General features: G+C 50.7%; 1 protein-coding gene across 2 annotated transcripts in view; it reads left to right on the forward strand.

The window, feature by feature from the left end:
- The window catches only part of LOC139237904 (ras GTPase-activating protein nGAP-like), a 107,337-nt gene that overhangs the window by 61,223 nt on the left and 31,025 nt on the right, over window positions 1-15,089 (forward strand). For both annotated transcript variants that reach the window (XM_070867195.1, XM_070867196.1), the window contains 4 exons: window positions 5,724-5,803; window positions 6,320-6,473; window positions 8,044-8,142; window positions 10,063-10,611. In XM_070867195.1, coding sequence (XP_070723296.1) covers window positions 5,724-5,803; window positions 6,320-6,473; window positions 8,044-8,142; window positions 10,063-10,611 — 882 coding nt within the window. The remainder of the gene's footprint in view (window positions 1-5,723; window positions 5,804-6,319; window positions 6,474-8,043; window positions 8,143-10,062; window positions 10,612-15,089) is intronic.

Raw genomic sequence — 15,089 nt, forward strand, 5'->3', positions numbered from 1 at the left:
GAGTGTGAGTGTGTGAGTGAGTGTGTGAGTGTGAGTGTGTGAGTGTGTGTGTGTGTGTGTGAGCGTGTGTGTGTGAGAGTGTGTGAGTGTGTGTGTGAGTGTGTGTGTGTGAGTGTGTGTATATGTGTGTGTGTTTGGGGTGCAAGTGTGTGTGTGTGTGGGGGGGGGAGGTGAAGTGTGTGTGTGAGTGTGTGTGGGGGGGAGTGTGTGTGTGTGAGTGAGTATGAGTGAGAGAGTGAGTGAGTGAGTGTGTGAGTGTATATGTGGGAGCGGAGTGTGTGTGTGTGTGCATGTGAGTGTGTATGTGAGTGTGTATGTGTGTGTGGGGGGGAGTGTGTGTGTTTGTGAGGGGAGTGTGTGTGAGTGTGTGTGTGTGTGTTTGAGGGCAAGTGTGAGTGTGAGTGAATGAGTGAGTGAGAGAGTGAGTGAGTGAGTGTGCATGAGTGTGAGTATGTGTGGGGGGGAGCGTGTGAGTGTGTGTGAGTGTGTGTGTACATATACATTATATATTTCCTCTTAGATTTACCAAAATGATCACTCTAATATTCTCATCACTATGATGCACTGCAGCAACTCGCCAAGGCTTCTTCGGCAGCACCTCCCAAACCCGCGACCTCTACCCCCTAGAAGGACAAGGGCAGCAGGTCCATGGGAACACCACCCCCTCCACGTTCCCCTCCCAGTCACACACCATCCCGACTGGGAAATATATCGGCTGTTCCTTCATCGTCGCTGGGTCACAATCCTGGAACTCCCTCCCTAACAGCACTGTGGGAGCACCTTCACCACACGGACTGCAGCGGTTCAAGAAGGCGGCTCACCACCACCTTCTCCAGGGACAAGTAGGGATGGGCAATAAATGCCGGCCTTGCCAGCGACGCCCATATCCTGTGAATGAATAAACAAAGGGAGCTAGGGAGCTAGGAGTAAGATTGAAAGCCAGGACCTCAAAGGTGGTAATTTCGGGATTACTGCCAGTGCCATGTACTAGTGAGGGTAGAAATAGGAAGGCTAGTCAGAAAAATACATGGCTGGGGCATGGGTGTAGGAGGGAGGGCTTTAGTTTCCTGAACAATTGGGACCACTTCTGGGGTAGGTGGGATCTGTACAAGTCGGACAGGTTATACCTCAACAGAGACGGGACCAATGTTCATGCGGGTGGTTTTGATAGTACGGTTGGGAGGGCTTTAAACTAGCTTGGCAGAGGGATGGGAACCCAGGAGAGGGCTCTGAGCTAGTTAGAGTGGGTGAGAGCTCAGATGAACAGAACCCCAAGAAAGGATGCAAAAGGCAGGAGGCAACAGAGCAGACTCGCACTGGGGTAAGTGTAAACCACAAGGTGATAGGAAGGGACAATATGTATGAATATAAAGGGGCTGCAGGAGGGGTCAAAACTAAAAATCATGGTTTAAAAACTAGTATTAAAACACTCTACCTAAACGCACGCAGCATTCGAAACAAAGTAAATGAGTTGACGGCACAAATCATTACAAATGGGTATGATTTGGTGGCTGTTACAGAAACGTGGTTGCAGGGTGGCCAAGACTGGGAATTAAACATACAGGGGTATCTGACAATTCGGAAAGATAGACAAGAAGGGAAAGGAGGTGGGGTAGCTCTGTTAATAAAGGATGATATCAGGGCAGTTGTGAGAGGCGATATTGGCTCTAATGAACAAAATGTTGAATCATTGTGGGTGGAGATTAATGATAGTAAGGGGAAAAAGTCACTGGTGGGCGTAGTATATAGGCCCCCAAATAATAACTTCACGGTGGGGCGGACAATAATCAAGGGAATAATGGAGGCATGTGAAAAAGGAATGGCAGTAATCATGGGGGATTTTAACCTACATATCGATTGGTCAAATCAAATCGCACGGGGTAGCCTTGAGGAGGAATTGATAGAATGCATATGCGATTGTTTCTTAGAACAGTATGTTACAGAACCTACAAGGGAGCAAGCTATCTTAGATCTGGTCCTGTGTAATGAGACAGGAATAATAAATGATCTCCTCGTAAAAGATCCTCTCGGAATGAGTGATCACAGTATGGTTGAATTTGTAATAAAGATTGAGGGTGAGGAAGTAGTGTCTCAATGAGCGTACTATGCTTAAACAAAGGGGACTACAGTGGGATGAGGGCAGAGTTGGCTAAAGTAGACTGGGAACACAGACTAAACGGTGGCACAATTGAGGAACAGTGGAGGACTTTTAAGGAGCTCTTTCATAGTGCTCAACAAAAATACATTCCAGTGAAAAAGAAGGGCGGTAAGAGAAGGGATAACCAGCCGTGGATAACCAAGGAAATAAAGGAGAGTATCAAATTAAAAACCAATGCGTGTAAGGTGGCCAAGGTTAGTGGGAAACTAGAAGATTGGGAAAATTTTAAACGACAGCAAAGAATGACTAAGAAAGCAATAAAGAAAGGAAAGATAGATTATGAAAGTAAATTTGCGCAAAACATAAAAACAGATAGTAAAAGCTTTTACCGATATATAAAACGAAAAGAGTGAAGATGAGAAGGGGGATTTAATAATGGGAAATGTGGAAATGGTTGAGACCTTAAACAATTATTTTGCTTCGGTCTTCACAGTGGAAGACACAAAAACCATGCCAAAAATTGCTGGTTACGGGAATGTGGGAAGGGAGGACCTTGAGATAATCACTATCATTAGGGGGGTAGTGCTGGACAGACTAATGGGACTCAAGGTAGACAAGTTCCCTGGTCCTGATGAAATGCATCCCAGGGTATTAAAAGAGATGGCGGAAGTTATAGCAGATGCATTCGTTATAATCTACCAAAATTCTCTGGACTCTGGGGAGGTACCAGCGGATTGGAAAGCAGCTAATGTAATGCCTCTGTTTAAAAAAGGGGGCAGACAAAAGGCAGGTTACTATAGGCTGGTTAGTTTAACATCTGTAGTGGGGAAAATGCTTGAAGCTATCAATAAGGAAGAAATAGCGGAACATCTAGATAGGAATAGTGCAATCAAGCAGACGCAACATGGATTCATGAAGGGGAAATCATGTTTAACTAATTTACTGGAATTCTTTGAGGATATAATGAGCATGGTGGATAGAGGTGTACCGATGGATGTGGTGTATTTAGATTTCCAAAAGGCATTCGATAAGGTGCCACACAAAAGATTACTGAAGAAGATAAAGGTACGCGGAGTCAGAGGAAATGTATTAGCATGGATCGAGAATTGGTTGGCTAACAGAAAGCAGAGAGTCGGGATAAATGGGTCCTTTTCGGGTTGGAAATCGATGGTTAGTGGTGTGCCACAAGGATCGGTGCTGGGACCACAACTATTTACAATATACATAGATGACCTGGAAGAGGGGACAGAGTGTAATGCAACAAAATTTTCAGATGACACAAAGATTAGTGGGAAAGCGGGTTGTGTAGAGGACACAGAGAGGCTGCAAAGAGATTTAGATAGGTTAAGCGAATGGGCTAAGGTTTGGCAGATGGAATACAATGTTGGAAAATGTGAGGTCATCCACCTTGGAAAAAAAAACAGTAAAATGGAATATTATTTGAATGGGGATAAATTACAACATGCTGCGGTGCAGAGGGACCTGGGGGTCCTTGTGCATGAATCCCAAAAAGTTAGTTTGCAGGTGCAGCAGGTAATCAGGAAGGCGAATGGAATGTTGGCCTTCATTGCGAGAGGGATGGAGTACAAAAGCAGGGAGGTCCTGCTGCAACTGTACAGGGTATTGGTGAGGCCGCACCTGGAGTACTGCGTGCAGTTTTGGTCACCTTACTTAAGGAAGGATATACTAGCTTTGGAGGGGGTACAGAGACGATTCACTCGGCTGATTCCGGAGATGAGGGAGTTACCTTATGATGATAGATTGAGTAGACTGGGTCTTTACTCGTTGGAGTTCAGAAGGATGAGGGGTGATCTTATAGAAATATTTAAAATAATGAAAGGGCTAGACAAGATAGAGGCAGAGAGGTTGTTTCCACTGGTCGGGGAGACTAGAACTAGGGGGCACAGCCTCAAAATACGGGGGAGCCAATTTAAAACCGAGTTGAGAAGGAATTTCTTCTCCCAGAGGGTTGTGAATCTGTGGAATTCTCTGCCCAAGGAAGCAGTTGAGGCTAGCTCATTGAATGTATTCAAGTCACAGATAGATAGATTTTTAACTAATAAGGGAATTAAGGGTTACGGGGAGCGGGCGGGTAAGTGGAGCTGAGTCCACGGCCAGATCAGCCATGATCTTGTTGAATGGCGGAGCAGGCTCGAGGGGCTAGATGGCCTACTCCTGTTCCTAATTCTTATGTTATGTTCTAAAATGAGAGGGCTGTTGCTGCAACATGGTGTGACACAACGAAAAGTTTCTCTGCGGGTTACCAAGTGTTAGTTTAAGCGAAGACTGTACAGGAAGCTGTTGCCAGATTTCCGGTTTTATTTGTTGTTTGAGTCATGGATTTCAGTGGAAAGTGCAATACATCATTCTCAGCCAATCAGCAGAAGCCAAGGGTGGGCACACAGGAATGTGAAGTTTCAAGGGCACCCCGTAACCCACAGTGCCCCCTTTACAGCTGGACACAGGTGTGTGCGGAGTGACTCTGCAAATGGGAGCAGGTAAAAATAGAATCGATCCACAGAAGAAAATGAATACTCCAGGGTGAGTGTTCACCACGGTTCGAAGGAATTCTGAATTCCCCCCGCAACACCAAAAACTTCTCTGTGAGGGAGACCCCTGGCAAATATCGACACTCTCCCAGGGACCCCCGGCAACTATCGACACTGTCCCCGAGACCCCTGGCAAATATCGACACGCTCCCAGGGGCCCCCAGCAAATATCGACACTCTCCCCGAGACCCCCTGGCAAATATCGACACTCTCCCCGAGACCCCCGGCAAATATCGACACTCTTCCAGGGACCCCCGGCAAATATCAATACTGTCCCAGGGACGTCTGGCAAATACCGACACTCTCCCAGGGGCCCCCAGCAAATATCGACACTGTCCCTGAGACCCCCAGCAAATATCGACACTCTCCCCGAGACCCCCTGGCAAATATCGACACTCTCCCAGGGACCCCCGGCAAATACCGACACTCTCCCAGGGACCCCCAGAAAATATCGACACTCTCCCAGGGGCCCCCAGCAAATATCGACACTGTCCCCGAGACCCCCGGCAAATATCGACACTCTCCTCGAGACCTCCGGCAAATATTGATACTCTCCCAGGGACCCCTGGCAAATAGCGACACTCTCCCCGAGACCCCCGGCAAATAACGAAACTCACTCACTCTTTCTTTCTCTCCCTCTTTATCTTTTTCCCTCTCTCTTTCTCCCGCTCTTTATTTATTTCTCTTTCACCAAACTTCCCCATCTCTCGCCTTCTCTTTCTCTCTGCTTCTCTTTCTCTGATTCTATTTCTTTCTGCCTCTCTCCCTTCCTCTCTCCCTTTCTCTCTCCCTTTCTGCCTCTCTCCTTTTCTCTCTTCTCCCCCTTTCTTTCTCCCTCTTACTCTCTCTCCCTATCTTTGTCTCTCTCCCTCCTTCCCCCCTTTCTCTCTTTTTTTGTCTCCCTCCTTCCCTCTCTCTCTCGAAGGGTTCCAAGTGTGAGCCTACGCATCATCAGTAGGCAACACAATATTCACCCGCTCACAATGGTGCGGTGTGATGGGCTGGAATCTATCACGCCCTCTGATAGCTGTGCGCACTTCTGCTCCACGGAATTAACTCTCTCCCTCCTCTTCCAGAGTCTGATCATCAAACGATTCAAGCGGAGGAGTCGTACCCAACCAGAGACACCGCCGTCGCCAAACCAGAAAAGCACCAGGTAACGCAATATTGCTGAAGGGGTCCTGAACAATGAGGCATTGTGTGGCGAGCAGCACCATCAAGCTCTCCGCTGTCAGTTGTAGCACGGGCTCGAGGCTGAGTCTCTTCCCCTTCCACTGCATTAACCACGTACTTCCACTCTGCAATGTACGCTCCTGTGAGTATGTTCACAGGTTGAATTGGGAATGGCTGAGCCAGTCACGTGACGTTCATAAGACTCAATAAAACCCCGGCCAGTTGGGTTCGGGGGATTCACGATGGGGCAGGTGGTTGTGAGCCTGGTGGATGAACCGGTAATGTGTAGTGTGATTGTTAAACCTTTTGCTAATAAACCAACTGGTTCTTCACAGCAATGTGTTCAAGTCTGAACTAACAGGGATGCCCACCCCCTCCATCAAAGATTCTGGCCCATGGTTTTTGCTTCCCAACATGTTTGCAAAATGATGACTAAATTGATCAAAGGTCAATGAAGGTACCTTCCGATTCTAACTTGCTTCTTTCCGTTGTGTCCCAGGCGCCTCAGTACCCAGAACATGAGTGACGCTATCTCCTATGAGTCCTTGACGGAGTCTTTGAACCCCATAGAAAAACTCGACCTGACCAATGAGACCAACGTCATCGTCAGGCCACTGCACAGCAGCATTCTGGGAGAGCGATTCTGCTTCGAGGTAAAGGGATGGATATTCGTGTGAGGAGTAGATCGGGCGGGCAGTGGGTGGGCAGTGGGTGGGCAGTGGGTGGGCAGTGGGCAGTGGGTGGGACAGTGGGCAGTGGGCAGGGCAGTGGGTGGGGCGGTGGGCAGGGCAGTGGGCAGGGGGCAGGGCAGTGGGCGGGGCAGTGGGTGGGGCAGTGGTCAGTGGGTTGGGCAGTGGGCGGGGCAGTGCGTGGGGCAATGGGCCGTGGGTGGGGCAGTGGACGGGGCAATGGGCGGGGCAACGGGCAGTGGGTGGGGTAGTGGGCAGGGCAGTGGGCAGTGGGCAGGGCAGTGGGCGGGGCAGTGGGCAGTGGGCAGGGCAGTGGGTTGGTCAGTGGGCAGTGAGTGGGGCAGTGGGCAGTGGGTGGGGCAGTGGGTGGGGCAGTGGGCAATGGGTGAGGCAGTGGGCAGTGGGTGTGGCAGTGGGCAGTGGGTGGGACAGTGGGCAGTGGGCAGGGCAGTGGGTGGGGCAGTGGGCAGTGGGTGGGGCAGTGGGTTGGGCAGTGGGCAATGGGTGAGGCACTGGGCAGTTGGTGGGACACTGGGCACTGGGCAGGGCAGTGGGTGGGGCAGTGGGTGGGGCAGTGGGCAGTGGGTAGGGCAGTGGGTTGGGCAGTGGGTGGGGCAGTGCATGGGCTGTGGGCGGGGCAGTGGGCGGGGCAGTGGGCTGGTGGTGGGCGGGGCAGTCGACGGGGCAGTGGGCTGGGACAGTGGAAGTGGCAGTGTGCGAGGCATTGGGTGGACTGTGGGAGGGGCAGTGGGCCGGAGGTGTGTGGGGTAGTGGGCGGGGCAGTGGGCGGGCAGTGGGCGGGGCATTGGGTGGGCAATGGGCGTGGCAGAGGGTGGGGCAGTGGGCAGGGCAGTGGGTGGGGCAGTGGGCTGGGACAGTGGGCGGGGCAGTGGGCAGTGGGTGGGACAGTGGGCAGTGGGCGGGGCAGTGAGGAGGGCAGTGGGTGGGTGGTGGGCCGGGCAGTGCACGGGGCAGTGGGCGGGGCAGTGTGCCGGTGGTGGGCGGGGACTGGGCTATTTCCATGGCAGGTGCTGATGTAACTGCAATTATTTACCCTGTGTTGGAAGCTCACCATTTGGGAGGGTGGGACATTTGGTATGGCCTGGAACACCTTAAAGGGGAGGTGCAGCATTTGACAGTGTATATGCACACACTCACGCACACTGCATTCATAACACAGATACGACACTCAATAGTGTCAGCCGTGGCTCAGTGGGTAGCGATCTTGCATCTGGGTCCGGAGGTTGTGGGTTTGAGTGCCCCTCCAGGGACCTGAGCGCAAGATTTTGGCTGATATTCCCAGTGCAGTACTGAGGGAGTCGGAGGGGCAGTACTGAGGGAGCGCCGCACTGTCGGAGGGGCAGTACTGAGGGAGCGCCGCACTGTCGGAGGTGCCGTCTTTCGGATGAGACGTTAAACCGAGGCCCCGTCTGCCCCCTCAGGCTCTCTCCGGCCTGAGTGTGTTAAAATCGGGGCGGGTTGATTGTCTCACTTTCTGCACTTGCTCAGGCGCACTGACTCACGTGTGTTTCAGGTTATTAACTCCAGGGGGAGCCGCTGCTTTGGCTGCACGTCAGCGGCCGAGAGGGACAAGTGGATCGAGAATCTCCTTCGAACAGTCCAGCCCAACAAGGTAGGAGAAGCCAAGGACAGAACTGAACTTTCTGGGTACAAGGGGGGATTCTTACAACGGCCCACGATTGCCACAGGAGAGCCCGACACATTTGTACCGAGTGCTCGTGCAAGATGATCAGGTTCTGCCCTCCTTTAGGGTAGCAGGGAGAGGGAGAAGGCACTGTTCCCTGTCGCTTTGTTCTGCGCTGTCTGTTTCTTTCAAGGCGTGGTCCCTTTAAGTGTCTGCGCATGCGCATTGTTGACACGAATAGCCAGTGAGCGGCCTGCGCGGGACCTTTCAGATCGCTGTGTGACCGCGCGCGCGCCTTCGCGGGGACATTGGGCGTAGAGTAGAGTATTTTGGCCGCTTGGCGGAAGGGATGGGCTTGCTGGGCCAAATGGCCTCTTGCTCCTTGATTTCTGTTCTTCATTTTTAAGATTTGACTGCTGCTCATGAATCGTTTCGGCCCGGACGGTTTTCAACAGAGCTGTTTCATTTTAAGGCTGACTCATGTCCCTGGGTTGTCGATCATCCCTTCTGTACTTGGCACTCCACAATGTCAAAATGGACCAACCAAATTCTAAAGGCCTATCATCATCGTAGGCGGTCCCTCGAACGAGGGTGACTTGCTTCCACACGAGTTCAGATGTTTCAATGAAGGACCCGATGTTCCAGTCCTGAACTCCAGTTGAGGGGGTGGAAGATGCCTGTGGGTGGATTTTTTTAACGTGGGGTGGCCGTTGCACACCAGCCACCACACGGGCTTGACAGAGCTAGGTCTTGGTCCAGTGGCAAGGGTTAACCAGGACGACTGGAGACCAGTTCTGCTGCACGGACCCAGTGCACGCACATATCGCACAGTGTGGGCTGGGCCATGCTGCCCCTGGGCCCTCGCCTCTCCTGGACCCCGTACCCTCATTCGCCGCACCTCCGCCCACGGTGTTCCAGGGCCCGGTACTCCAGCTCTATTTATAGCCCCAACTTGCGGTGTTGCTCTCACACAGGTTGGGGAGGCCCACGAGTAAAGGCCGATAGCGATTCATTGTGTGTGCTGCTGTGACGAGATGCTGCCATTTGCCTTGTTCATTGTAGAGAAGGACGTTTGCACTTGTTTCAGCTGGTGCATTGACCAGTTGAAAAAAAAATGGCCTGGTTATTCCATTAAATTCTATGTAAAGAGGACAGAGATTTTCGACGGATGAGGCGTTAAATCGAGGCCCCGTCTGCCCTCTCAGGTGGATGTAAAAGATCCCAGGGCACTATTTCGAAGAAGAACAGGGGAGTTATCCCCGGTGACCTGGGGCCAATATTTATCCCTCAACCAACATCACTAAAACAGATTATCTGGTCATTATCACATTGCTGTGTGTGGGAGCTTGCTGTGTGCAAATTAGCTGCCGCGTTTCCCACATTACAACAGTGACTACACTCCAAAAAGTACTTCATTGGCTGTAAAGTGCTTTGGGACATCCTGAAATTGTGAAAGGCGTTATATAAATGCAAGTCTTTCTTTCTTTCTTTCTTTTCTCTCTTTCTCTCTCTCTTTCTCTCTCGTTCATTCGTTCGTTCTTTCTCTCCTTCTCTCGTTTGTTCTGTCTCTCTCTCCTTCTCTCATTCGTTCTTTCTATCTCTCCTTCTCTCTTTCTTTCTCTCTTTCTTTCTCTTTCTTTCTCTCTTTCTCTCCTCTCATTTGTTCTTTCTCTCTTTCTCTCGTTCGTTCTTTCTCTTGTTCTTTCATTCGTTCTTTCTCTCTCTCCTTCTCTCTTTCTTTCTCTCCTCTCGTTCGTTCTTTCTCTCTCCTTCTCTCATGCGTTCTCTCTTTCTCTCTCCTTCTCTCGTTCGTTCTCTCTATCTCTCTTTCTCTCGTTCGTTCGTTCTTTCTCTCTCTCTCTTTCTTTCTTTCGCTCTTTCATGTGTCTGTGACCCTTTGTTTTGCAGGATAACTGTGAGAGGGTGGAGAACATGCTGAGCCTGTGGGTGAATGAAGTCAAGGAGCTGACCCCCAGGAAGAAGTACTTCTGCGAGCTGCACCTCGATGGCTACCTCTACGCGCGCACAACCAGCAAGATCAACACCGAGGAGCTCTTCTGGGGCGAGCACTTTGAGTTCAGCAACCTGCCGCCCATCAAGGAGGTCACTTTGCATCTTTTCCGGGACGAGGACAAGAAGAGGAAAGAGATGAGTGCCCTCGGCTCCGTCACCATCCCCCTCGCCGAGGTCACAGGGCGTCAGTACGTGGAGAAGTGGCACAACATCAACGTCCAGCCCCTGGCCAAGGGCAAAGTGGCAATGCCAACGATCCGCATCAACCTGAGGTACCAGAACATCAAGGTCTTGCCCATGATCCACTACAAGGAGTTTGCGGAGTACCTGATCTGTAACTACACAACCCTGTGCATGGTGCTGGAGCCGGCCCTGAAAGTGAAGGATAAGGAAGAGGTGGCCTGTGCATTGGTCCATGTCCTGCAGAGTGTCGGGAAAGCCAAGGTACAGCAGGCCACTATGTTACTCTTCTCGGGCCCTGTTACCCTCTGCGCAGACCCGGTGGGTATCTCGGTGCAACGGCACCACGTCAATTACACCATAAGACCACAAGACCACAAGACCATAGACCATAGACCATAGACCATAAGACCATCAGACCATAAGACCATAGACCATAAGACCATAAAACCATGGACCATAGACTATAGGCCATAAGAACATAAGACTATAAGACCATAAGACCATAAGACCATAAGACCATAGACCATAAGACCATAAGACCATGGGCCATAGACCATAAGACCATAAGACCATAAGACCATGGACCATAGACCATAAGACCATAAGACCATAGACCATAGAGCATAAGAACATAAGACCATAGACCATAGGCCATAAGAACATAAGACCATAAGTTGATAAGACCATAGACCATAAGACCATAAGACCATAAGACCATAGACCATAGGCCATAAGAACATAAGACCATAAGACCATAAGACCATAAGATCATAGACCATAGACCACAAGACCATAAGACATAGACCATAGACCATAAGACCATAAGACCATAGACCATAGACCGTAGACCATAAGACCATAGACCATAGACCATAAGAACATAAGACCATAAGACCATAGACCATAAGACCATAAGACCATAGACCATAAGATCATAAGATCATAGACCATAGACCATAAGACCATAAGACCATAGACCATAGACCATAGACCATAGACCATAGACCATAGACCATAAGAACATAAGAACATAAGAACATAAGACCATAAGACCATAGACCATAAGACCATAAGACCATAAGACCATAAGACCATTAGACCATTAGACCATAAGACCATAAGACCATAAGACCATTAGACCATAAGATCATAGACCATTAGACCATAAGACCATAAGACCATAAGACCATTAGACCATTAGACCATAAGACCATAAGACCATTAGACCATTAGACCATAAGACCATAAGACCATAGGAGCAGGAGTAGGCCATTCGACCTCCTTGAGTCTGCTCCGCCATTCAATCATTATAGGCAGTCCCTCGAAATCGAGGCAGACTTGCTTCCACTCTTAACATGAGTTCTCAGGTGGCTGAACAGTCCAATACGAGAACCATAGTGTCTGTCACAGGTGGGACAAATAGTCCTTGTGGGAAAGGGTGGGTGGCGGGACTGGTTTTACCGCATGCTCTTTCCGCTGCCCGCGCTTGATCAAAGCATCTAAATTCCCGGGCAACAATGGTGGTGCGACATTCCGGTCTGTCGCTGTTGGGGTTGTCCATGAGGGTCCTGACGTTCCAGGTCCAGAACTTCATGTTAGAGGAGTGGAAGATGCCTGTGCGCGAGTTCTTTTAACGTGGGGTGGCCATTGCACGCCGGCTACCACACGGGCTTAGCCGAGCAAGGTCTTGGTCCAGTGGCAAGGGGGTCCAAGACGACTGGAGACCAGGCACTGCTGTATGGGCCTCGTTGCCCACGGCGAGATGTTGGCCGCAGGCTCGGCGCTGGGTAGCGCCCTCGACGGTAGGTGGTCCGAGGCTTGGTTGGGGGCAGGCATTGGGAGGGTCAGTGGCCCACCGGGGTTCAGGGTGGGAGATCAGAGGGGTACGCTGGATGGGGGGGGGGGGGGAGAAGGGGGAGCTGTGAGGAGGCCCGATAGCCAGGCCCAGTCACCCAGTTGCCACGGGAGGCCCAGCCGGGAGGCCATTCAATGAGATCATGGCCGATCTTTTACCTCAACTCCACCTTCCCTGCCCAATCCCCATATCCCTTAATTCACTTCGCTCCCCAAAATTTATCGACTTATCGAGCTACTTGCCTCATAAGAACATAAGAAACGGGAGCAGAAGTCGGCCATACGGCCCCTCGAGCCTGCTCCGCCATTCAATAAGATTCTGCGGAGGATGTGAAGGCCTTAGAGAGGGAGCAGAAAAGATTTACGAGAATGATTCCAGGGGATGAGGGACCTCAGTGACGGGGATAGACTGGAGAAGCTGGGGTTGTTCTCCTTGGAGCAGAGAAGGTTGAGAGGAGATTTGATCGAGGGGTTCAAAATCATGAGGGGTCTGGACAGAGTAGGTCGAGAGAAACTGTTCCCATTGGTGGAAGGGTCGGGAACCAGAGGACACAGATTTAAGGCGATTGGCAGAAGAACCAAAGGCGACACGAGGGAAAACGTTTTCCCGCAGCGAGTGGTTAGGATCTGGAATGCGCTGCCTGAGAGGGTGGTGGAGGCAGACTCAATCGTGGCTTTCAAAAGGGAGTTGGATAAGTGCCTGAAGGACAAAGAATGTGCAGGGTTACGGGGAAAGGGCAGGGGAGGGGGATTTTGAAAGCCTTTACATCGAAGCATTCCCTACGTTACAGGCGCTATGTAAATGCAAGTGGTTCCCCTGCTCAACCTGGCGAGCCACCAGGGGGCAGAACTTCATTTTGAAGGGTGGAAGATGCCTGTGCGCGAGTTCTTTTAACGTGGGGTGGTTGTTGCACACTGGCTACCACACGGGCTTAGCCGAGCAAGATCTTGGTCCAGTGGCAAGGGGGTCCAAGATGACTGGAGACCTGGCTCTGCTGTATGGGCCTAGTTACCTGTGGTGGGATGCGAGCCACAAGCTCGGTGCTGAGCAGTGCCTTTCGGAGAGATGGTGAGAGGTGTGGGGGTGAGAGATTTGAGGTAATGCTTCCCTCTCCCAGATATTAGTGCTCTCCCAGCTATTTACAACATAGATTAATGATTTAGATGAGGGAATTGAGTGTAATATCTCCAAGTTTGCAGATGACACTAAGCTGGGTGGCGGTGTGAGCTGTGAGGAGGATGCTAAGAGGTTGCAGGGTGACTTGGACAGGTTAGGTGAGTGGGAAAATGCATGGCAGATGCAGTATAATGTGGATAAATGTGAGGTTATCCATTTGGGTGGCAAAAGCAGAATATTATCTGAATGGTGACAGATTAGGAAAAGGGGAGGTGCAACGAGACCTGGGTGTCATGGTTCATCAGTCATTGAAGTTTGGCATGCAGGTACAGCAGGCGGTGAAGAAGGCAAAAGGCATGTTGGCCTTCATAGAGAGAGGATTTGAGTATAGGAGCAGGGAGGTCTTACTACAGTTGTACAGGGCCTTGGTGAGGCCTCACCTGGAATATTGTGTTCAATTTTGGTCTCCTAATCTGAGGAAGGATATTCTTGCTATTGAGGGAGTGCAGTGAAGGTTCACCAGACTGATTCCCGGGATGGCGGGACTGACATATGAGGAGAGACTGGATCAACTGGGCTTGTATCCACTGGAGTTTAGAAGAATGAGAGGGGATCTCATAGCAACATATAAAATTCTGACGGGACTGGACAGGTTAGAGGCAGGAAGAATGTTCCCGATGTTGGGGAAGTCCAGAACCAGGGGTCACAGTCTAAGGATAAGGGGTAAGCCATTTAGGACCGAGATGAGGAGAAACTTCTTCACTCAGAGAGTGGTTAACCTGTGGAATTCTCTACCGTAGAAAGTTGTTGAGGCCAGTTCGTTAGATATATTCAAGAGGGAGTTGGATATGGCGCTTATGGCCAAAGGCATTAAGAGGTATGGGGAGAAAGCAGGAATGGGGTACTGAGGTTGAATGATCAGCCATGATCATATTGAATGGTGGTGCAGGCTCGAAGGGCCTACTCCTGCACCTAATTTCTATGTTTCTATGTTTCTATGCTCCGCGGTGACCTTGCACGGATCCCCGCGGGCATTGTACACGCGTGGGCTGGGATCGGGTTGGTCAGCAGGCTATCGGGCAATCAGGGCTGGAGGTCAAAGCTGAGCTCTCACTGGCTAGTCAGGGCATATAGGGTCACACGGGATATACGGCACAGAAACAGGCCATTCGGCCCAACCAGTCCGTGCCGGCGTTTATGCTTCACTCGAGCCCCCGCCCGTCTTTCCCCATCTAAATCTATCAGCATAACCCTCGATTCCCTTCTCCCCCGTACGCTTGTCCAGCCTCCCCTTAAATACCTCGATACTATTCGCCTCAACCCCTCCCTGTGGCAGCGAGTTCCACATTCTCACCCCTCTCTGGGTAAAGAAGTTTCTCCTGAATTCCCCATTGGATTTCTGGGCGACGATCTGATATTGATGGCCTCTAGTTATGCTCTTCCCCACAAGTGGGAACATTCTCTCTGTATCCACTCGATCAAAACCTTTCATCATTTTAAAGACCTCGATTAGGTCACCCCTCAGCCCTCTCTTTTCAAGAGAAAAGAGACCCGGCTTGTTCATCATTTCCTGATAGGTACACCCTCGCGTTTCTGGTATCTTCCTTGTAAATCTTCTCTGCACCCTCTCCAGTGCCTCCATATCCTTTTTGTAACATGGCGACCAGAACTGTACACAGTGCTCTGAGTGAGGTCTAACCAAGGCACATGCCTGGATGGTCGCCCTGGAGAAGGAACTTTGGACTTTCTATCCTCCCTGAAGCCAACA

Source organism: Pristiophorus japonicus, chromosome 24 (genome assembly GCF_044704955.1).
Source record: "Pristiophorus japonicus isolate sPriJap1 chromosome 24, sPriJap1.hap1, whole genome shotgun sequence".
Lineage (NCBI taxonomy): Eukaryota > Metazoa > Chordata > Chondrichthyes > Pristiophoridae > Pristiophorus > Pristiophorus japonicus.